The sequence below is a fragment of the Centroberyx affinis genome, unplaced genomic scaffold (genome assembly GCF_046629955.1).
Source record: "Centroberyx affinis isolate AG114_WGS23_722 - 3 ecotype Tasmania unplaced genomic scaffold, CSIRO-AGI_Caff_v1 ptg003460l_1, whole genome shotgun sequence".
In the NCBI taxonomy this organism is placed as follows: Eukaryota; Metazoa; Chordata; class Actinopteri; order Beryciformes; family Berycidae; genus Centroberyx; species Centroberyx affinis.
Window position 1 is genome coordinate 490412 of NW_027281424.1, and position 24795 is coordinate 515206.

The 24795-nt window shown below is 43.4% G+C and overlaps 1 protein-coding gene across 1 annotated transcript in view; it reads right to left on the reverse strand.

Annotated features, from left to right (window-relative positions):
• The window catches only part of gpc4 (glypican 4), a 32588-nt gene extending 12983 nt beyond the window's left edge, over nucleotides 1-19605 (reverse strand). The window contains exon 1 of the mRNA XM_071539389.1: nucleotides 18930-19605. Within this exon, the coding sequence (XP_071395490.1) occupies nucleotides 18930-19086 (157 nt within the window). The 5' untranslated portion in view covers nucleotides 19087-19605. The remainder of the gene's footprint in view (nucleotides 1-18929) is intronic.
• Between the last annotated feature and the right edge of the window lie 5190 nt (nucleotides 19606-24795).

Below are 24795 nucleotides of genomic sequence, written 5' to 3' on the forward strand. Positions count from 1 at the left end.
TCTACAACCACATGGCTTTGGTTATATAAAGTATGAGCCATTTGTACTCTAGAAACCAAAATGAAGCAAAGAAAAAGAAAAAAAAGAGTTTCATTCCAAAAAGAGACATCCACCATTTGAACAATCTGTCTACTTCTATTATAGTTATTATCCATCTTGAGCCTTTCACTTGGATGTAATCTTATTTTTTTATATATTGAAGCTCACATTTTTTTTTTTTATGTAGATATATAGCGTTTTAGAATGAACCCCTTCAACTGTTAATTAACAACTCTGCCCCTGACCAAATCAAATGCACTTTAGGTGAGAAAAAGCCCCTTAACTGCACTTAAGTGGATTAATTACATCATTCAGCTCAAGGCGGTCTTTAGTCTGCCACTTTATAGAGCTTCGCTCTTATCCTGGCACTCACTGTCATGATTGATAGTTTGTACACAGGGCTTCTTTAACAGTTCCCAGTATGACACTGATAAGACGAGCATCAGCCTCAGTGCAGGTGAGAAGGCCGACCGAGTCCAAGCCAAACAACCTGAAATCTCAATACAACCTAACCTGAGGTACTACCAGGATTTTAAATGATGGCTCTGATTAGAAAACAAACACAGCCTTTGGTACAAGAGTAACTGCCAACTTTGACAAAAGTGAGTTTAACATCCAATTAAAAGGAGGGTCAGGTCAGCACTGGGCAGAGGAGGACGAATGCAAAGTTGCAGCTGCAATAATGTTTTGTTTTAAACGTGGCTGTTGGAATTTAGGGAGAACACAGGGATCCTTTCACTCCACCCAGGCACCAACGGCCTGTTTAGTTTTCCCCGCCAGCTCGTGCTCACTGACTCGGGGCCTATATGCCTGCACAGCCAGCCGCAGGTCTCCGCTACTTAAAGTGCTTCCATCCCATATATGGAGCTTCAAAATGAAGGTTTTGTTGCAATTTTTGAAAGACTCTTAAGTTTCATGAAGCATTCTAGATGAATTTAGCCTACACCTGACCTTAAAACTGATGTGAACTAATGATGCTTGTTCCTTAATATATAAATTAAATTATATCAGTACTTTCTTTAAAAGCTGGAGGTGTTGTTAAACTTAACACACTGAACAGCTAGATGTAACTGAAAAAAACAACAAAACTTTTCTACAATAGATCCCTCCATGGTTGACACAGGCTAAAGCTTTAAAAAGACATTTTAGAGTTAGACGTATAATGACATGACCACCTTAGGGCACCAAAGGCAGGGATGCACCACCTACCCTCGTCCCATAAACTAGACCCTTCTGTCTGGGATCAAGTCCAAATAAGGCCCAAGTCACTCTTTCTCTCACTCTCTCTCACTTTCTCCCCTCTGTCACTCATTCCACCCGACCCCCACTCTCATGTACACATACACACACACATAAGCAGCCAGACATACACACACACACAGGCACACACACAGGCACAGTTGGCAGACCCTACCTAAACACATTCACACATCACATCACTGCTCAACACATAGCTCTTTGTACCAGCATGATTGGAGGTACAGGGAGCAGTGGGTGCACACACACTATACACACACACACACTAAACTTTTAGGTGAAACAGCCATCCAGTCTCCCCTCCACCAGGGCCCCTGCTTGCCCACAGCACAGGCGCACAATCAAAAGGGCTATATCCACGTGGAAAATAGCCGCAGTTACCAAAGTACACAAATAAAAGTGAGATGGTCAATATTTCACAGGAATGTCTGTACAAATGTCACATTGTTAGCTCAAAGGATTAAGTCTCTGAAAACTGAAGATTCTTAGCTAATGCATACTTTGTGAAAACATTGTGGCAGCCAATTTCTCAAACCACCGAGAGAAAATGGCACGCACCAAGCTGAAACACAAGGAGGCGAACGGTTACAAGAAGAGTTGGTTCCTATAAAAATCACCATCACGCTGGACCTTGTGTGACATGTTTCAGCCTCCCAATTTCACAATAAGCCTTCACGATGCATCAGTCGATGCATCGGTAGTTTCTTCACCATCATTGTCTTGAATAGTCTTTTGTGTGACGGGTGAGCTGGGACGAGTCTCAGTTGCCTTATGGAGTTCCTTTTAGGGGCCTCTCAGCCCTCCAGCTCCACAAGTACTATAAGATCTAATAGGACACAGAGACAGAACATTGTTCAAGTGTCACTCAGAAGAGGAAAAACTGCCATTTATGGCGGTCAAAACAAGAGAACAGCAGCTTGTAAACAAACATGAGACTGTGTGTCATGGTATTCATCAGCAGTCCACTGCTTCCCTGCTTTCCCTTTGTGGGAGACCACCATCCCCTTTAAATGGCTCATAAAATAAGTCACTTCCCTTTGACGTTGCCCTGCCTCTCAAACTGTGTTCTCAGAGGAAGGATGGTGGGGGAGGTGAAAACGCCTCATGGACAAAAACCAGATTAGACACCTCACCGCCCCCTCTGCCAGCCATCATGTGCCCCTGAACCAGACGGACCTCGGGGTGCCCCCCCGCCTCGACCACCACCACCCTGCAGGCTTAACCAGCGAGGTCAGGGGTTAACAGCCACTCCTCTGAGAGAGGTCCTGTCCTCTGACCCCCCCCCCCCCCCCATCCGCCAGCCAGCACATCCACCACACACAGTAACTCACCCCCCCCCTTCCCCCGACCACCACTCCACTCACTCCAATAATAACAACATATATACCCACACAAATTAAAAAAAACACACATACACACAATTAAGAGCCATAAAAGTCACAGACGCACACAATACATATAAATAGAAAACCTTAACAGCCACATGCTCCAATCTCAAGTCATAAAAGGCCCAGAAGGATTATTTCCGTAGCCTCCTGAACTCAAGTCACCGCCGAAACTGCTAAGAGAGCCGTGAAGGAGGCCCTGGGGTAGCGCATGCCCCGAACCATTCACCGACGGCTGTCACTAATTGGAGGCAGCTATAATGAGCCCGGTGGTCTGCGACTGAGCCGCGGCCATCAACATTTGTAAATAATTAGAAGATATACTGTACGCCACTTATTGTTTATGTACACACGAATTCAAAACCCTCGGAATGCGGGGAATTCGAACCGGTGAGATGTTTGGATGATGGAAATACAATATTGGAGCAATTTCAATTCAAAACACGAAAAATGCGTGCGCACATTCCAAGTCGATCTGCACGGTCCGGCACCCAACATACTCAGCAGTGGGAAAAGCATAAGAAACAAAAAAAAAGTCGTGAATCACTTAAATAATTCAGGGTTACACTTGCGAATGCGTCACACACACCTAGACGGAAAACTGGCAAATGCAAAAAGGTTGATTATCTCTACATAAATTGGCATAATCTGTTCCCTGCAGTCACATCCAAAGAGGGCAGCCAGTCTGCGGAGCATTGCTGACAGAAACTGGTGTAAATCTACACACCCTGCAGCCATAACATTCTCCCCTCGCTCCTCACCTCTGTCTAGGGTGTAATTATCCTCGGGGTGGGGGAGTGGTGCCATTTGTTGGGTAACTTTCTGTTCTGTTCCACATCTTGCCGTGCACAGTCACACCGGCTGAACCTGTGGTCTGCTGGGGAGTCCGGGTTGTTGCTTACAGATATACAGAGGTTTCAGTAACGAGCGTTACGGCTGTGATAAACTTTATATTCGTCAACTGTCTCAAGGAGAGAAATTAAAGGGGCGTGGAGTATGATCCCCCGCTTGAAAGAGGAGATAAAAAGGCAGCAAACCGCTGGATATTTCATTTCCAAAATCATAGCAATTACTTTTTCTAAGACTCATTCACTCCTTAGGTTCTCTCCTGTTGCGGCATGTTGTCAAGTCGTCTTCTACGCCATCCGCTCATTTTCTTCTCTCGCTCTGTCACTCTGCTGTCTGCCAACAGTCTACAGTTGTGGTCCTTATGTGGACCGAGTACAAACAACAAACATTTTTACAATAAATTTTAGGATTTCCCTTTACCCATTCACTTAAAAATATTATTTCAAGGGAAAAAGCTAGATATCCATTTTAGAAAGATTTTGCTTTTTCAGTCAACATTTCAAAGAACTCTTGATAGCTCTATTCTCAATAACATCACCAATTTGAAAGCAACAACCTTCAGATGTTTTGCTTTCATCAGCTTTCAGCAATCATTTTGTAAGATGAGGCATCATTTTGCTCTAATGTTGGATATCTCCTTTTGAAATGAAGCTTATTTCCTGCCATCTATTCAAAATGACAGTATAAATGTTCCAAGCCTCCATAATGTACTAATTCTGTTTGGTTTAGCAGGGGACTCTCCCTTATGCGATGCGTCAACGGCTATAAAAATGCACACAAATATGCACAAAAGTAAATCTGTGAAGCGAGAACCATATCTGAGCAGAGGCCACTAATGTCCCATTTTTGCGCTATGTACTTTCACAGCACAGTAATTGAAACTGCTCCAGCACAATGTGATATTTTCCCCACATTATGAAAAAAGCCTTTAACTAGGCGAGCTGACTAAGAGCTCGTTCTTATTTACAACCTGGGGGAGTAGCAGCAGGAGGGGCGAGGGTTACAAACATCCACACATTCACATCAGGCCACTCCTCAGTAAAACCACAGTCTCTTGCTCAGGGGCGTCTTGCCAGCAGTTGTTGAAGGAGGGGAAAGTGCGTCTTGTTCACTTTCCCCGTCCAGATTTTCCTTGCTGGTCTGGGGACTCAAACTACTGACCTTCTGATCACAGGCAACCTAATATTGATACTGGGGGTACATTCTCTAAACGAAAGACCAAATAACGATGTTCTGCCAGGTCTTCAAAATGAAAAAAAAAAGGTCATTAAACGTCATGCTTCAATGTGTGGAATTTTTCTGCCCTAAGGGAAACCATTTCACAGTCAAATGAAATCCTAATAGACTTACAGCAGTCAAACAGAAAATTAATCACAATATTAACGCATCATGGCCAAAGTATAACAATTACATTGTATTAGGAGCTGTGAGGTCTCGAGACCAAACAGTTTGCATCAGGATAAGAAATGCTCTTTATACTACATGTGAGTGTGAAAGAGAAAAAGTTGCATAGACTTTATTAGTCAAGCTTGGTTTGGCAACTGGTGGGAACTAGGTAGAATATGGCTGTGGATATTGGGCTATGCTTGATCTAACCTTTATTATCTTATTATAATCAGTTACTAAGGGAATTTAAAATACATTTTGTAGACACAAAAAAAAGCAAATAGCGAAACATATATCAGAAAAGACATAATCCTTAGTTGGATGGGATGAAATTTGATGAGATGAGATTTGTGGGCCCCCCGTTTCCAGCGTGGATTCTCCTATTTAGCTCTCAGCTTTCCAAAGCATGTTGAAGAGAGCAAAACCACTGTCACACTCATTCAAAAACAGCAGGAACTATTAATATAGCAATTTAAAAAGCCAAGATAAATGTAACACACGCCCGCGCATATCTGTACACGAGTGCAAGCACACACACACAAACACACACTCACACACACACAAAGCTAGGATACAATCACCACAAGGGGGAAAATGTTCAACAACATTATGCTGTAAGCGGAAACCATTATTAGAGACTCAACTGCTCATATGGAGATAATCAGGGTAGGGCATTACTTCCACCTACTCTGTTTCTACACTTCACCGCCTTGCAAAAATAGAGTAATGACAAGTTTACAGCAGTTTGGCCAAACCAATAATGCTTTTCTGCTCTTAGTTCATAAGGAGAGTCCAAAAGAGCATGAACAGATTGGCAGGGGACCTCTGAATCTGCCTGGAGCGCTTCAACAAAATAGTGGGTACGAAGAGGTTCCAAACCTGTTCCAAACCTCTGAAGTATTCTGCTCCCTCGACTGCTCAGTGTTTCCCAGCGTAATGGGACTGGCAAAGTGAAGGACAGTGTAGTTTAAGTTGTTATAATGAACATGCCATGAAGGGCATTCATGTCAGAAATCCCACCTACATTTGGAAAACCAAGACGATGATCATTATCTTTTAGTATCTTTGTGGTTTTCATGTTGGCCGAGCCGTAGGAGAGGTCAGTGTTTGGACAGACATCCACCCATCTCCCCCAGAGGGGGGCAGGTGCTGTGTTAACCAGGAAGTGTGCTAATGAGCAGGATGTCCCACGCCGCGTAGATCTGCTGACCCTCGCAGGCAGCGGGAAACTGTTTTCAGCGCAGCGCTCCAGCCAACCCAGAGCCAGACCTGTAGTCTGTAAAGCCTGCAACTTCTAACTGGGCAATGGCTTTCAACACTGAAAGTTCAGTTGGAAAATGTTATAAGCTGTAGCCTAAATGTCTGGATGTGAGACTCAAAGCTACATATCTTTGTCTCAGTTTGTTCTACTGCTGTCTTTTTGCACACACTGCACATATGGTGTAAATCTAATCTACATCTAAATCTATTTTACATATTTTTTCATTCATATACATTTCAATTAGTATGTTCTAGTGTTGAAATTGTTGGCGGTGTTATGCCCCTATTTGCTCTATTGTTACTTTTATTTTTCTTTGCTTTATCCTATTTGCTACTGCATCAACCCAATTTCCTCATGAGGATCATTAAAGTTTCATCTAATGTAGATATTATGCATATAGTATAATAAGACAGACTACATGTAGACATTATAGTTTATAGTTCAGCTATATGAAGATATTATGCATATAGCATAATTGATAGAATACAATACCAAAAAATCAAAAGAGTTGATCAGTTACATGGACATATGGTTGAATAAAGAAGTGACACAAGGATGCATAGACTTTGCCTAGCAACTCCTACACGTGTGTAGCTTTGTTTGTTTGTTGTGTAGTCAGCTGACCAAAAAGCAGCCATGCCTCACATGATGAGTCATGACACTTCTGCTGATGTCAACTTATGAGTCAGCATTAACAAAAGTATCAAAGGTTAATACAAAAAACAATCATGATCACAGATCTTCAGTAACATCCATGAAAAATGTGATCTCTGTGGTTGCCTCTTTACTAGAAAAAAAGCCTCTCAGTAGTGGTGAACTCAGCATTGCTTGTGACATGAGATTTAATCCATTTACAAGAATGCTCACCATCCATTTATGAGGCCAGGAGTTTTGGTTTTGAGTACTCTCTAGAGTGAATATTTTAAGTTACTCAGCCAGCCACAAGAACTTGGATAATGTCTGTGCGAAATGATGTTTCCTTAAATAAATCAGGAATTAAAATCTCTTCCAAAACACAGCTGTCAAAACACCCAAACTGCCAAAATTTGCTTTTCAGATGGCATGACTACGATGAAAAAGGCGGCATGTCTACTGCAGAAGGCAGGGCAGAACTCATTACAATCACCATCGCCCCGTCTGCTCCTTCAGCACCGCTGTACTGAACTGCCACAGCAAAAAGCCCTTAATGTCAATGCTGGCTGCCAATTTCTTATTCAGTGTGAGAGTCAGCTAGATTAAAAATCTTTATCTGTGCAAAAACCTCCACATTCCTCAAACACTGCACAAGCGTGAGTGAGTTATTTTTCCCAAAAAGGCATGCGATCACACAAACAAGCACACACTGGGATTCATAAATCCGAGCCCTCTGCCACCAGAGTCCATCTCTGATTGCTAAACCAGTTGGGGCCTCTGGCCAATTAAAACTCTCCATTTGTGAACATTCCAAAATGCTGTCATCCATGAACATTTACCCAGAAGCCCCTGGGGAGATTCCACAACATGGCCCTGGCCTCTCGCTCTGTCTGTTTCCCTCTCCCTTCCCAGCCCTGCGTCTCCGGCTTTGTCTCCTCACACAAAAGCTCCCTGCCTACACCACTTCCCAGGTCACTGCTTTGTCAATGATTTAACTCGCTCCTGCACTTCCCCAAGTACATTTAAAAAGTCAGCAACCAACGCAAACCACAGGGGCTATTCACGGAGCACTTCTGCAATTTCCACTTGTTGCACACTTGAAATTATACGACATGTCTTAGAGTCACTATAAAAAACTACTGGTGAACAGTCTTAGACTCTCTGACCTCTGCATGCAAAGTAGCGTGAGGTAAATATAGCTCCTGATTAGGGATTGCATTTGCAACATGAAAGACATTTCCATAAAGTCTCTGATAGCAGATTAGAGCTAGCGGACTTTTAGGAGGGAGTTGGGAGAGTGTTGATTTAACTGTGCAGGGCAAGGTTCAGGTGGTAGCAATTAAATCCCCTGATACTAAAACCTCAACTACTACGTAATACTAGGTAATGAAAAACAACACTATTCTGCAAATGAGAGTGAAACGGAGTGAATAAGAGAGTGAAAGTGAGAGAATGGAACGTTGGGTGAGAGAGATTGGGAGTTGGGGGGGGGGGGGGGGGGGGGGGTATGGGGTACAAGGACTTTGTGGTCAGTCACCCATACAAGTTAATCCAGTGTTGCTGCTGTGTTAATTAGTCAAGTAACGTCATACAAGAGAGTGGGCAATCACTTCCCTAGCACATCCCATCATGATATTCTTTGCCAGACAACGAGACAGACAACAGTAAACATCTGCCCCAAAAAGGACCAGAGAGGTCTGCCAAGGGTCAAAAAATACACAAACATAGCAGCCAAGCAATGAGATCATACAAATAAAAGGGTCAAACCTCCAAACACTTGCGCAAGTAATGTCTGCTCTAACTATGGAGGGAGCTGGAGGCCATGATTCATGTTAACAGAGTTATGGGGAATTCATGCTTCAAACAGAAGTGGTCTGTGTGTGTGTGTGTGTGTGGGGGGGGGGGGGTTTGATATGCTGTTTTGTTGCCGTGCTGCACACAAACTTCTTGCAACTTGTTCACCTTCCTCCTGGCAAACACAGCACCCATTGGTGATTGGCCACCTCACTCCTATTCAAATCTATGTGTGTACTCAGCCAGGTGGTTTAAACATGAGCGCCCATGTGGCATATTTTATAGACTACAAATTCACGCCAACAGGCAAAAGAAAAACCAAGTAAAAGCATATTATTTTTCTTCTGACCACGACTTTGCTGGGAAGCATGAATCTTTTGTTAACATCGGCGTCATCTATGAGGGGAGTTGGAGGCAATGATTCACGTTAACAATTAGTCTAATCCTTCACTCTCTCCACATCTTTCTTTCAGGTATGTGCTCTTTAGGAGCTGCCGAGTTTCAGCGTTTGATCTAGTGCCTTTACTGTGGATTACACCTTGACGCTTTGGCTGTGTGTATGTGAGCGAGTGAGTGTGAGTGAGTGAAAGAGAGAGAGAGAGAGAGAGGGAGAGAGAGAGAGAGAGAAGACAGTGTTATCTTCGAGATTTGCAGAGACAGGCAGAGGTTTTGCAGACAAACGGAGAGGACAAGTTACAGCACAGCGTGATTATCACAAGGGAAGAGGGGAGGAGGAGAAAAAAGGAGGCACAAAAGACCTTCCTGGCTTGTCCCTCTCCACCAGCCCTCCCTCTTTCCACTGACTCACGGCACACAAATGAAAACAGACTTTAAAAAGAGAAGATGAAAAACACTCTTTACTTAAGGCCAAGTGCTTTACCATGGGACCCTGCGCAAACAGTGTTGTGCTGTCAGAGAAATGGACTACTGTTAAGCTTGCAAATAAGTCCTCTCTGAGATGTGCTTCACTCACTGCTTGAGAGCCACAGGCTGGAGTGCTGAGGGAGGCATTACATTTAAAACCTTCTTTGTTGCAGGGTCATATGCATTTACACGTACAACTTGCACATAGCGGAGTACGACCACCACCCCCCTCCCATCCCCCACAAAAAAGAATTCAAAAAATCCATCTCTGTTGAAACATATGAGAGCTTTTAAAAGACTTAACACACAAACAATACATTTCATCATTGCCAGTAAAAGCCAGTGAGCCCCTCCTAAGGACAGGGAGCTCTTTGACAATGTTTATAACAGACATCCAAAAGCAGCTGAAGTCCACCAGATGTTGAGGCAGGACGGGGCCCGGCGAAGCCCCCCAGGCAGAATGAGGTCAGGTACAAGATCAGGTTTCTAAAACCTCAAAGCTACAAAAGGGCAACAATGATTCTGATATACCTGTTGGGCCTTAGGAAACTGGACACCAGCGAGGGCGGTGGGAAGAGAACCACTCATAGCCGACTGTCAAAGGGACCAGAAAGCCTAAACCTAATGGTACAATGGTTTAATGGGCTTCAGTCATGGATGGCTCAGGCCTTTTCCTGATGATATGCAGTGAATGTGTCAGTAAATCATAGCTACTTGCCATTCCAATGATGTACAATATTTCAACCCCTAGCAGGTCGACTCGCATTCCCACATAAAGCCTTGTTTTTCTGCCAGCAAGAACCACCCTCAAACTCGCCGACCAAATGATTTGCAGCTTTGGAGCTTTCATTTAAAAAACGAGTATTTGATCTTTTCAAGTGTGTGTGTGTGTGTGTGTTTTTTTTGCCTCCCTAATCGGCCTTCAGCCAGCAGGATTTCTGCCATTGGCTTCTTCACATTTTTAAATTTTAGTTTTGATGACCCGTTTTTAAGACATGGCATCACCTCGTCAGTCAAATTCACAGAGTCATGTGAAAAAGCCAGAGACCCGCCCACTGCTTTTTAGTTTGACAGAAAAAAGACTTCTAAAAACAAAGCAGAGTAACCTGGGTTTTCGGTCTCGGGCAATTGTTTTAATATAAGTTCAAGAGAAAGCAGCACACAGAGGGATTAGGTAAATATTAGGAGACCTATTAAGCTAACTGCAGTTTGGAAAAGTGATCTAAGTGTGAGTGACTGCCTCGTCAGTGGGAGTCTTGATGTAGGCCTTGGGAGTAATTAGCAGGGATTACAGCTCGTCTGGCCTGGACCCAGCACTGGGGTTTCAGCCCAAACACTCAGGCAAGTCCCTGGCTTCAGTCCCTCATCCCTCTCCCTAACCGCACAGGCCTCTGGCGAGTCGCAGCAGTCCTAACGACGATCATGACTATCAACGCGGTCACCATGCTCACGATGTCTTCACAGGAATCAATAAACCTTGGCTGCGTTACACCTACATCATAACCACATTCCCTCACTGGCAGCCGTACAGCGCGATGACTTCAGCGAGCGTGTAGCCTAGTTCTGCCAGGCAGGGGGTTCACACTCCACCCCTGCAGTTTGGGATCAGAGCCCGCGGCCCTTCGCCACACTCCTCACAGCTGGCTGAGTGACACTAGCGCTGAGGTGATCAACACAAAGGAGACACACAGCGGCTCGAATATCAGAGGAACAAAAAAATACACCACCCAGCATCACTCGCACAAAAGGAATTCAGCAGCCAGAGGAGTCAAACGATGGAGAGGGGGTGGGGTAACTTATTAGAGATAGTAAAAGCCTTGGCATAGGAGCAGCAGTTCTGCGACAATAGCAAACAACGCATTGGTATATTGAGGTGTGATAGCAAAGCCTTGGGGAGATGTGTGCAAACAACAGACGTGGTCTAGTTTTGGCATGTACATCATCTGGAAGCCTTCCCACGCAGAGAAAACCTGACGAGGGGGAAGAGAAGAGAAGAGCTGGACAAGAGAAGTGGGCTAAATGCAGTGGGGCAGGAAAAATACCGGTAAACCACTATGAAACGGTGGAAAAAAAGAGAGGAAATCACCACGGGATGAGGAAGGAAGGAAAGACTAAGACTGAAACAAAACCTCCCAGAGGAGCGTCTGCAGCGCGGGCTGAGGCAGAGGAAAATGAACTGATATGTCAGTCGGGACAGAGGGGGAGAGCGAGAGACTGCCGACTTAACAGCATGCAAACAGGACGTGTTAACAAGGACTTTCAGGGGTCGCTCCCCCTCAACTCAAAGTGCGGAAAACCACAAAGCCAGATCCAGATTTCTCACAGTTTGCCTGAGACAAAGTCCCACACAGATCCACCAAAGAACACGACCGAGCTGGTAGCTAAACTGTGGCCGCCCGTACGCACTCAGGATACTGTGAGGCGCTTCGGATAAAACCGTTCGCCAACTGGCATATGTTGTGCTAGACAGACACGTGTGCTCACTAAAACGTGCGTTCGCAGGGGTTACGGAGAGTAGCAGGCTATATGTACATGCCTGCATGACTGCGAGCAGATGAGTCACAGAGCATTCATGCATCTAACCCAGAGCCATGCTAACTCCCCAGATTCCCTAAGCCTGTGTCACACACTCTCCCTTTCTCTCTCTCTTTCTCTCTCCCTCTCTCTCTCGGCCGGTCGTTTCTCCTGGATATTCAGTAAAACTCGCCCTCGTACAAAACTCTTTGCTCCGCTTTTTCTGTCAGTCAAATCCCCCCTTCTCTTTTGCTCTGTGTGCCTCAGTCAGTCCCTCCAGCGCTCTCTTTGTTGTCGTGTGTTCCCAGCTCCACGGCTCCCTGTGTGCGGGTCTTGGTGGTCCGGTGTGGAATGCAGTGAGGAGGGGGGCAGACTGGCCTAAAAAAAGGGGGTGCTCAATTGTTCCCACACACAGCATCCACCCCCCACTGATCTGTCGCTCACTCGGCCATTGGGGGGGTGGAAGGGGGGGGGCGCTGAGGGGATAGGCCAAAGCAAAGGATGCGGAGAGATGGAGTTGCGGACACTCGGTCCACACACACACTATTCAACTGCTGCTACACATAGAGCATACTAAATGAATACAAGAGGAAAACTCCACATTCCACAGCCCTAAATGTAAAGAAGGCAACTCGAACTCGAAGACCAAATCAGGTCTAGAATGACAGTATCGTTATCCACCAGATACGACCCAGGCAACAACAAAACCCGGGCAGTTTCGGCACTATGCCTGTACGGCCACGTCTGCCAGGCACAACCCAAACTTTCTTACGTGGGCTGCGATAAGCTCATTTGTTTCTGAGCGGACGATAAGGCAGCTGTTGCTGGCAGAGCAGAGTGGGACGCCACGAGAGACCCTGATCTCAGAGCTGCCGCCCTGCGATCACAGGAAACTGATAAGAGCACCGAGGCACCGCAGAGTTGGCAGGCACGTGTAGCGGCCCTCCCTCCCTCCCTCCCTCCCTCCTCCCCCTGCCTCCCTCCTCTGCCCCATCTGGACGCTAGCGGTCCCAAGCAGGCTCCCCCTGGGTTCACAAGACCTCAGCCTCATGATACCTAAACTCAATTATCCTGAAGCCTCGTCAACAGTTACTGAGGAGACGTCACATAAGAGGGCCGAGAGCAACAGGAACCGTTCATTGTCACTGCTTTTTAACTGACCACTAAATACTGTACATGACAAATAGACTGTTATCCCTTTAGTTTCAGCAGAGGATCTTAAAAGGTGTAGGTCTGTGCTGCCTGTCCAAGTGTTCGCAATCTACTTATTGATCAGCCCATCGCTAGTTTTCTGGAAAACTATGATTTCCAGTGTTTGTAAATCTTGATTTTGGCATCGATCATAATTCAGTTCCCTTCACTGCCCTTAAAATCCAAACCATTCCCTGCATAATTTTTGCTCAGGAGCTCCTCATATAACCAAATGCAGTCAAAACAAATGTTATGGTCAGCAATTAGGTCTGCACAATTGTGAATAATTGTATGTTAGCACAATGTCATTTCACTTGGAACACTTGTTGTAATGGAAAAGTCAAAAAAATCTATAGAAATATGAAAATAATGCAATGAAATATTTTTGGTCCGCAAATCAATGAGATGAATAATTGTGGTTAATAATCAAGATCACAATATCTGGCGATATAAAAGGGGTTATGGTAATGTTGGCAGAGACGGTACAGGTCAGATGAAAATGAGTGCTTGAACAGTTTCAAACTATGTACTGTAGCTACAGTCGACTATCCCATTGCTCAGGAATGTTATCAGAAATGACCATGCATTCACTGGCTAACATCGGAAAACTGTCTCACAGATCACAGACACACAAGTTGGCTTACAACTTAAGCAACTTTTAACCCTTGGGACAACATGCTGTTGTCCTTTTATAGACTGAAAGCAACCTTTTGAATAATTCTGATGATGTTTAAACTGACTTAATTCTAAAGTAACTGCTGGCATGATTTTGCTCTTCAATAATCCAGATTTCCACTAGGTTTTAAAGTTGTTATGGCAGCTTACTGCAGGCTGTTAAAAAAGGAGATCAAAAAAAGTTGGTCAAAGTTGAGCACCTCAAGCCTAGCTGATCCTGTCAGTTGAAACCTGAAGATACAGCATGCTCAACACTGATGCATGATTGATATATCTGGAATATCCAAGGATAATGAGCTCTGTCTTCTGCAAACAGGTGGTGGGCGTCACATATGAACTTCTGCAGCGGGAGCAACAGGGAGTACAGAGTGTCACCGCCTGCAGTAGGGAAATGTCAATCCATTTGTCACTTAGCATTTCATTTCCTACGGGTGAAAAACTTGTAATTCGTTGAGGATCTCAGTTCAAAGCAAGTAAAAAGACGGCACTACAGCTTGTGTAGAAAAACTTTCTTTTCAAGTTTTAAAAATGCACTAGGACTGTTACAAAAAAAATCTCAAACACTGTTAAACATAAAAATGTTGCTGTCTTAGAAACCTTAATGTACTTAATATTATCTTGTATTTCTTTGATGTATTGCTGTACATTACTTTTCTTAACAACAAATCCTGGTTTAAACTCTCAACATCTAGACTTGATGTGACTTCTCACTCCAGGACACACAAGGGGCATCTGGTGTCTACTAGTCGTATCCTATAAGCGTAACCAATGTGGGATTTTCTATAAATACATCACTGTCAAATTAAATGTGATAACAACCTGCTATTCAATATCACCTGCAATATATAGCCTGTGAACTACATTCTACCAGCACATGTCAGTACTTCCTTACCATGCTGCTTTTGATGTGCAACTTACCAATAATCAACTAGGGGGTACTGGACTTGGGAACTCCCAAACTGCACCAATGGGGGAGAGGTGGGTAGTATTGATTGTAACACTGATGTTTGGTAATATGTCATCACAACAGCAATGTAGCAATGACTAAAAATAGGATCTTTAAACAATATGTACAGATCTGCAAACAGCTTCTTATCTTACTTGGAGCGTTTCTATTAGGGAAAACTTTCACACAGGCTGCGATTCTGCAATTCTTTATGCAGCAAATCATTTTAGAAATGAGTCGCGTTTCACATAAAACTGAGAAAGTCTTTTGTGGTTTCATGAGACTGACCTTGAGAGTCAAGCAAGACACGGTTTATTAGTTAATTATTACAGATGTTAAAATACTGGGCCACAGTCCTGCAGAGCAGGGAGGCTCAAATATTGGCCTTCCAGCTATAAAAGCCTCGACAGATTGCCTGCGTCCCAGTTCCCCACTCTTATCTTATCTGCTGAATGTCATTGCAATAACACAACCTGTTATTTCCCAAACCGTAACGATGCAGGGCGCGCAGCCACCGGCGAAGGGGGAAGGAGCCCTCACAATGCTCGACTGCAAAATGTCTCGAGCTTACCGAGAGGCCAATGCGCTGAGGTCATACGCGCTTTGAGTTTCAGTCATAATGCACCGAACTGATTATGAGTCGGGGATGTTCCTAGTGCTGAAGGGAGGGAAAACGACCCTTCTTCCCCTCTCCTCTTTGATCTTTGCCATTGTCCCATACCTGAGGCATGACATCAAGCCAGACTGCCAGAGTAAACCAAAACAGATTTTGCTTGAAGGGTTACAAAAGGAGAAGTGCCGTTGCCCGGCCCCGGAATGAGCAGCCGTTGACATGGCAGATACCAATCTGGTCAGTGTTAACCGCTCTGTTTTCTGGCTCTTTTGAAGAGCTTGTCCCTCTTGCAACTGTGCAGCAGCACTTAGCAAATACCTTTTAACACGTATCACAGTATCAAATATAACTGCCAGAAAAAAAGAACTGCCCTACCACAAACAGATATACACACAGACGTATTCAAACCGCCATTTACATTCTGTATGATTACTGACAATATTAATCTGTCATCGTTAGGACTGTGAGCCTCATTTATTTCCCATTAAAGTGAGGTATTCAACCACAGGCCCTAAACAAATCATCATCCAACTGACAAGAGATTTAGAAACCAAGTCTTGAACTGTTTCCACGTGAGGGGTAAAAGATTGATATCATGGGATCCACATGGAATTTACCAACCGAGTCTGCTGTTCCTCTATATCACTTAATTTTGTCTATGCTGAAGCACTGAGGTTTTCCATTACAATTTTATTGCATTAAAACATCTTTATTGAATCTTGAGTTTGGCTTTAGCTGAGCCCATCACTAATTTGAATGGTAACAAACATTGTTATCCCCGTGCCGCCAACAATAACAAAAGATCTTTGTGGTTACGAAAAGGCAGTTTTGAATGCCGCATCTCCAATAAGCCACACATTCCACCAATCTGCTTTATCAGAAGAGGCGGAACAGATAAATAAACTGCTCTTCTCGTGACACAGGGTTTGGTGAGCTGGAAAGTACCGCAGGAAAAAGGTAAGTGTTGTTGAATAATAATAATACCTTTGCTGATTAATTGGCAGAGAGAAGGTATAATTTTTAATGTAGGCCTGCTCTGCAACCTACAGCTGCACAATTATGGTTAAAATAAAAACCATAATTATTTTAGGTATTGTGATCACAACTATTAGCCTTGATGATTTGGGGATCAAAGTTGTTTTACTGCAATTTTTTGCATCATATATCCCGACCATTTACAACTTCAGCAGATGTTCTAACTGAAATGAACTGTTTAACATTGCCAATATGCTGATATTCCATGATTATTAATCGTGGAAACTAAGATATACATGTGCACATGATGAATTGTGCAGCCCGACTGAAACCTCACGTCCAATTCAATTTAAACACAGACTGTGTTATGGTAAGAGGAGAATTAATGTTTGGACCCATTGCAAGGTGAAGAGGTAAAACTCTGACAAACATGACAGAAGAAGTTTGATTAGATTGCACATCTGGAGCAATTCCTCCCCAGCAACACGAAGCCCTGTTTTCCCTGAGCGAAGGGCTTTTGTATCTTCTTTCTGCTTTTTGGAGACCCCCCAACTCTCTTTGATGACAGTAGACCCTGTTGCTTTCTATGGATCAATTATCTCAGTCTCTATCAATGACAAAGAGCTGCTCGTTGAGGTTAGCCCTGCCTAAGGCCCGGGCATACACCGGGAACCTATTGTAAGGAAAAGGCACGTGTGTGTATAGCACACAAACCTGCACAACACAACTGGTTTCATTCAGATCCCTCATTCAAGACCCAGAGATGCAATACAATTAAATACAACAAATGCAGACATGTTGGGGTACTCTCAATGACGTTTAGCATCACAAAGACATACAGGCGGAAGACAAAGAACCTATAGGCTGAAAAAAAAAGTTCTCGGCCGCTGTGACAGTTAAGTCCAACTCAAATTGTAATGAGCCATCATGGCCTCAGCAGAAAAAGACAGTTTGAACATCCCCTTAGTATGCAAAGCAAACTCATAATGGACTTTGGTACAAAAAAAAAAAGACCATATACAAATTGGTCACCGTTGTCAGTTGATTTAATGCTTTGGATATTTTGCCAAAAAAGAAAAGTTTGGTGCCTGTGAGGTTTAGAGTGAGAAAATAAGTGGAAAAATTAGCGAATAACTGGTTTCGCTGTGGTAACAATGACTACTTAAACACACATTAAGACCTCTGAAATAGACCTGTAGTAGGAAATGCGTTAAACAGGAGAAACAAGACTCCAGCATGACAGTGACCATGCCTGGATCTGACCTACTTCTATACTTGAAATAAGAACATCCCAAAGCCACTCCAAAATTGGCAGCCTGAATGGACTGAACTTAGGGGTTTGAATATATATCTCTGTGTGTGTGTGTGTGCATGTTGATTTTAACCACTATAAAAATGAAAAGGAAAGGAGAGAAGGGAGGGATTTAAAGTATGCAGGGCACAGTGGAATTTCAAACCCCAACCCCCTTCTCCTGCTCCCCTCAAGCCTTCACTGTAAGCCCCCCTATAAGTTTCCATTACTGGAGTTTAACTGATTATTAGCTAAATGGATTCGCCTTCTCACCTCCTTCTCACTATTAACATAACAGCTCCTATTTATTGCAAAGTCTTCTTTGGCTCAAAACATCCTGCCGTGGAAACCAGAGCTGGGACACTCACCTATACACAGAAACTGTTAAAACCACAAAAAACAAGACTATGCTAACACAGTATTAACTTGTAGGTCCAGTTCCCAACGCACAGGAGTGTTTACTAAATCACTGCAGGCAGCCAACACTTCATAGGCACAGCAGACACTACTAAGGAAGCTGGGAAATAAACACAGGCCTGGTTTCTGTCTGCCTGCTGCAGCGTTTGTGTATTAATAACAGCTCTTATTGTTGTGAATTACCTCCAAGTATTTCCTAAATGAAGACTATATTTGCCCACCGGAGAGAGCAGGGAGCAGTTGCCAGCTGCACATTTGCCCGAGGAATGTATCCCAAAATGTTGAAATGTAAACTTCCCTCAGATGTTACACTGTAACTTTCCTGACATTTAAAAGCAGCATGATTGTGTATGATTAACTGAGTTTCCATGTAGCCTTTAACAGAGGCACAAACTATGCTTTTACCAAGGTGACAGTAGCAACTGTATAAAGGAAATAGTCCAGACCAGACCAGGGATTCCCAAACTTTTTCATGTCAAAGACGCCTAAATACATTAGACTGTGGGCTTTGCTGCATTTGGGAAGATTTTTTCTTAAGGAAAACCATCTGAGGAGACTTTTGCAGTTAGTTATAATGATTAAGTACAGAGCTGCACAACTGTCTGCACTGTAGGATGGATAACTAAGTTAACAGTGGGACAATAAAACCTATGACTAAATTATCCCCTTCCCCATTCTCTCTTTATGCGAAATTAAACTAGTCCTCATTTTGCTGAGGACCACCTGGAGACTTCTCAGGGACCCCCGGAGGTCCCCGGCCCCGACTTTGCGAACCGCAGCTCTCGGCTACATTGTATCACGTTGGAAACAGGCCTGAAAACGCAACAATTCGGACTCACCTTGTACTCCTTTGTTGGGAACATCGTTGACGTTGAAGCCCTTGGAGCTGTAAGCAGCACGAACTTCATTGCAGTTTTTCGACTTGGGCTCTGCCCTCGCCGACATGAAAAACACAACCAACGTGTAAACTGCGGAGAACACCAACATCGTCTTCATTGCGTCGGTTTAAACAAAAAGTTGCCGACACCAACAAAGTTTTGAAAAAATGAAAAAATAATCGCTCAGGTGTAGATGTAAACTAGGACAAAGTTTCAACAACTCCCACGTTGAGTTTCCTCATGGAGACGCGCTGATTTCTTTAGCAAAGCTCAACAGATACTTCATTCACAGCGGCTCTCGGGCCACCGCTGAAATACTTCGAGGAGAAAAAAAAAACACACCGAAAATAACCTTAAACACAGTTCAAAAGTCGTCCGGTTTAAAGAGCGGGTGTTTAGGATAAATGTCGAGTTCCAGACTCTGTCGAGAAAACATGAAGAAAGCAAGAAAACATTTGGTTTAAAAAAAACACTCACACACACAAAAGTAAAAACTTTTCACAAGCAAAGATTTCAGAATCAAACTGCTGGTTCACCACTTGGATTTCGACGAATAAAGCGCGATAGGAGAGCAGACATGAGAAAGTTGCCGAAAAAGTTTTTTTTTTTTTTTTTTCAGTCTTCAGGACGCTGTGGTTTCTGTAGGACAGGACACTAAACTGTATGCTACGCGTACTGAGATCCAGATGCGAGTAGAAAACCCCGGTGGACAAGCAGGAGTGCAAGTTCCGGGGACAAAGACCCGGGAAGAGGGAATACCAGGACCGGAGCCTGGAGCAGGCACCTGAGTAGGCTTCTCTCTCTCTCTCTCTCTCTCTCCCCCCCCCCCTCTCTCTCTTTCTCTCTCTCTCTCCGCCTTATGTCTAATGGTAAATCAGTGTAGAAAATCAGGACCGGAGCAGAAGGTGGAGCTGCACATTAGTAGGCTATATAACTGCAGAGTATGCCTGAAAAATACAATTACACCAGTTACATATTACTTTTTCACATCCAGGACAAATGTCTTTCCATCACTATTTATTGCATCATTTCTTCAACAAAAATCTTTTCCATCTAGCAAACACACACTTTTCTCCAATACTGAAGATGTTTTTTTAATCAAAATTTGGCATTTCTGTTCAGCCTTTCTGACTCAATTGTTTGCATAAAAATCCTTGGATAGGAACCTGTCTAGTATTACTGTAAGCAAGGACTCAAAATCTCTGTTTAATTTCCCTACAGAAACACAGGTTGGACTGTGTCCTGTTAGCAGTGAGGCGGTTGTGTTTTTAATATTGGTTCAGTGTTGCAAACTAGAAGTAAAGCGCCTGCTGGGACCGTGATGGAGCTGTACAGGTGGGCAGAGATGACAGACATGAATGGGAGATTTAGAAAACAATAACAACACAGATTACTGTAGGCTTGAAAATAACACTGCAGCCACACAGAACAATAGGACTGTCACTGGGAAATTAAGGGAATACACAGTTTTTGACACATGAGCCCATTCAATTTACTGTTGTGCTAGAAGATGATTAGTATAAGTTTCTGTGTGTGTGTGTGTGTGTGTGTGTGTGTGTGTAGTGTAGTGTAGTGCAGTTTAGGTGATGCAAAGCTAGCTAATGCCATCTGCTAAACACATGCCTTGTGTTAAAGCATTAGTGAATACTGGACACACAAAGGTAAAACTGTTACCAATCCTTTATTTTATCGCAAAACAGTAAGTTGATCAACAATCTCAAATCCTCATTTTCTACTTGCTTAAATATCATTTCTACTGTCTTCTCTCTCTTATTTCTTTTTTTTTTTTTGTCCTTACGCTTTTCTATCTTGCATGATCTTTGTACAGTCACAGGAAAAGTTTGTTACATCCGCTGTCAGGACATTGCGGCTCTGACCCTTGCACTCCTTACTTCTGGTTGCTTGTAATATTGACAATCCAGGAATTTAAGCTTATCCTGCAGTTGCACTCAGTATGTCACTTTCGATAAAGGGTTAGATTAGGGCTAAATCAATAAAATGTAAACTGTAAAGAGTCATCTCTATAAAATCCCTCCACGTCCATGTCTCTTATTTCCTCTCTTCATCCATAATCATCCGTATATCATTCTGAATCAGAACCTACTTAAATTTAGACATACTTTCCTCATAATGTCTCTGAGCCCAAATGTGAGACTACAGAACTTGATATAGTGCATAAATTGTTGCACACAGTGTTGTCCTGTGAACAAATCCCTTGATGAAAAATGTAATATTAAGACTTTTTGCCCCCCCTGCGTTTTTAAACATGCCTGGGCTTGTGGGGAGCGCATGTGTCTGTCTGTGTGTGTGTGTGTGTGTGTGCGTGTGTGTGTGTGTGTGTGTGTGTGTGTGTGTGTGTGCGTGCACACGTCCATTGGTTTGGGGGTAGCACTCAGCAAAATGACATTCCTCCTTTTGTGTCCACATTCCACAGGCGGCTCCATTCATTCCGTGTGACTGCGGCTGCTGCAGGGGAAGCCAGGGGTTGCTGAGGAGCGGGAGGAGGATGCTGGAGCTGTGTGCATGGGAGAGCGTGGGCCCGGCGCTGCTCTCAATAGGCCAACAAAAGGTAAGAAAATAGTCCACTGCCATGGTAATTAAACGTGAATGAGCTTTGAACGACATGACATGTTTCAAGCTTTTCTTTCTGACAGAGGAATTCCAACATCCAGCTTGGTAAAAATTGGACTGGACTTGTGAGCCCGTATACAAATATAAGGGCATGAATTATATTGTTATTTTAATTTATATGCACCGCTTGATGACCCCTGAACGTACCCGAGCCGGAACATCTTCATGTGCGACCATGAAATGCTCGGCGCAAATACATATTCATAGGGAGTCAATCACTCAGGCAGAAAATTCAACAATTCCTGATAGTCAGCTATCCTCACTGTTCCTGCTGACTAACATCAAATTGACCTTTCACTCTCATAATGCGTGCTGTTTCAACATTGCCCCAATATTACCCTAAGAAAACACGAGAACTCTGCATTTCAATGGGCCTGTTTGCCCTTTCTCCAGCCTCGCATTAGCATTCAGAGTATCCCCCCCCTGTCCTGGGTCAGCTGCCTGGCTGCTCTCTCTGCAGCCAGCGTTTGCTCATCTCCTCATAATCAGCCTCTCTTTTCCATCTTAAAAGGTGCAATCCAGTGCAGGAGAGAAAGGCACAGTTGGATAACAATGCTGTTTTATCTGGATCCGGGGAGAAGAGGGTGTGTGGGTGTGAAAAGTTACAGCAGAGCAGAAACGGGGCTTGAAGTGTGTTTGTGTGGTGACAGGCGTGTTACGTGTGCAGCTGTAAGTGATGGCCCTTGTTAAAGGAACTCAAAGCCCTTAGAAAAAGTTGGCGGGCTTTAATTGAGACGAAACACAAACAATTTACGACTAATGAACCTCATTTCGTTTAATTGTGGACTAGTGTCTGTCACCTGGAGACTCCAGGGGCAAAAATAATGGGGTTTCGATGTGAAGACGCCCCACAGAGAAGTGCAGAGGAGAGCTGAGTGGTCTCTCCTCTGCTGGGAGTGAGAAATACAATACTAGAGACAAACTAGAGACAAACTACAGACAAGCGTTCATGATTCACATGCCGCTTTGAGGGTCGGTGAGCTACGAGCGCAATCTAGAGACACATAAATTACATGATTCATGAAGGGCTTTGAAGTGGATCAGAGGGCGAAAAAGCACATACAGTGCCATATACTGTAACATTGTGTGTCCTATTCATAACCTCTGTAGCATGTCATCCCTTTTCTATTTCTCGTTTTCCTGGCGCTTAAAGGGAAAATTCCACCCCGGATACTTTTACACTGCTACATATCATCAATCTGATGTTCAAATGCGTTCCAGTAGTTATTTTGTGGTGAAGTGTTGTGATTTACATTTTTTTGGTGTAGCCACTTTCCCTCAACCTGCCTTGTCTATGCGTCTACCTCAGTTAGTGATTTCCTACATTTCCCAGAATGCCTTTCGACAACCCCCAAAGAATGTGCCTGAACTTGTTGCATTCAGCTGGTGGTTTTATGTGTAGGTTGAGTGGGCAATAGTGATAGCATGGTAAGGAGAGCAAGTTTTTCCAGTTGAGAAAAGTGAGAGTCGCGCTACTTACTCAAAATGCAACATGTCTTATTGCTGCATTGCATTCTGGTCTATTGAGGCTGCTGTCAGTGGAGAAATTGGTCTCTCTGCCTCTTCTACGATGGATTTCTCCCTGTATGATTCTTAAATGTCGGTGCAAAGTGGTGAGTCTAGAAAGAAGCCCTCCTCTTTGATTCTGAGGGACTGATACCCAAGCCTGACATTTACCATTCATGTTTTAAATAGCTGAATGTTTTCTGCTATCAAACTCCAATGTAGCTATAATGTTTTGATGTGACGTCACATTGTTTACATTTAACCAGTTATCCATGGGAAAAAAATACACCACCAAATAACAACATGGACCCAGGAATGTAAGGTACATTGACAATACCTGTGTCAAAGTGTTTTAAGGTGGATTTTTCTTTTAAACAACAGTCAATATAAATGTAATGTTAGAAAGCTGTTTAAAATCATGGTTATGCATTTTTTTCTATCTATGCTCAGTAATTAGGACATATGCAAACCTGCAGGACTGTATCAATAGAAAATATAAATAGATTCTTTCTTAATAAGCCAAGACACTAAACCTGCCGCCTCTGCAGAATACTCTTTTGTGACTGTTATGGAAATGACATTGAATGAAGAAGCCTATTACCAACAACAAACCTCTTTCAAAATAGCTCTAATGTCCCTAATATTCACAGGATACCTAAAAAAGAACATGGACAAAAACCCCAAACATTAAAACATGTTTTGTGTTTATTGTACATCATAGTATAGTTTCCCCATCAACATTAAAGTGAAAGAAACATGTTACTGGGCATTGAATTTCAGACTAACGAGGTAAAAGCCGTGTACCAAGCACCGCTCCCTGGTCAGATCTGAGCCTGGCCTGTCGAATGGTTTGTGATACTCACTGCTGTGAAGTCAGCTGGGTGGCGGCAGTAAACAGACAGTTAGTCCCTAATTAGTGTCTTTCCAAACAGGTTATCTCCCATCAAGCTTCTAATAAGCACAGGCCCTCCACACCAAAATAGCAAGGGAGCTTGAATCCACTTTTCCATCTCATTTAGTTTTTGAAAACCAAACAAAACAATATATCACAAACATTTGACTCCTGGTTTCAGACCAGACATAGAAAGAACATACAATTAGATACAAAGGCCAGACCTGGAGAAGATCTGAGCCTAATGCAAACCACCGTAAAATAATTTACACATATTTACACTGTCTGTCATATTATTCCTCACTTTGGCCACAGTGCTAAAGAATAAACTAGAAATTTGCGGCAATGCTGTATTGACCAGCTGGTAACTCAGTCCACAAACCACACTTTCTTGTGAAATATGTCAATACTGCAATAAAATATCTTGTAAACATGGCATCAACACAGAGGAACATACATCTGTACAGTTATCAGGCTGAATTTTAGAATGAGGCTCTTATGATAGCCCTTGAATCTTTTTGTCGCAGGGCTGTTACTGAAAAGAAAGCACCAGCGTTACAAAAATAAAGCAAACACTGATGGTTGGGGGGGGGGGGGGGGGGACCACTTGAGCCGAGAGAATCACTCTGATCACCAAAATCTCTTGTCTGCAGTCGTCATGGTAACGCATCGGCTCAGACCGGAGGACACCGGAGATCAAGGGGGCTTGACACTCACAGCAAACCTTTAATCTAGCAGAAATAATTTAGCAATCACTAGGAAACAAACAATGAGAGAGAGACAGAGAGGGAAAAGAGA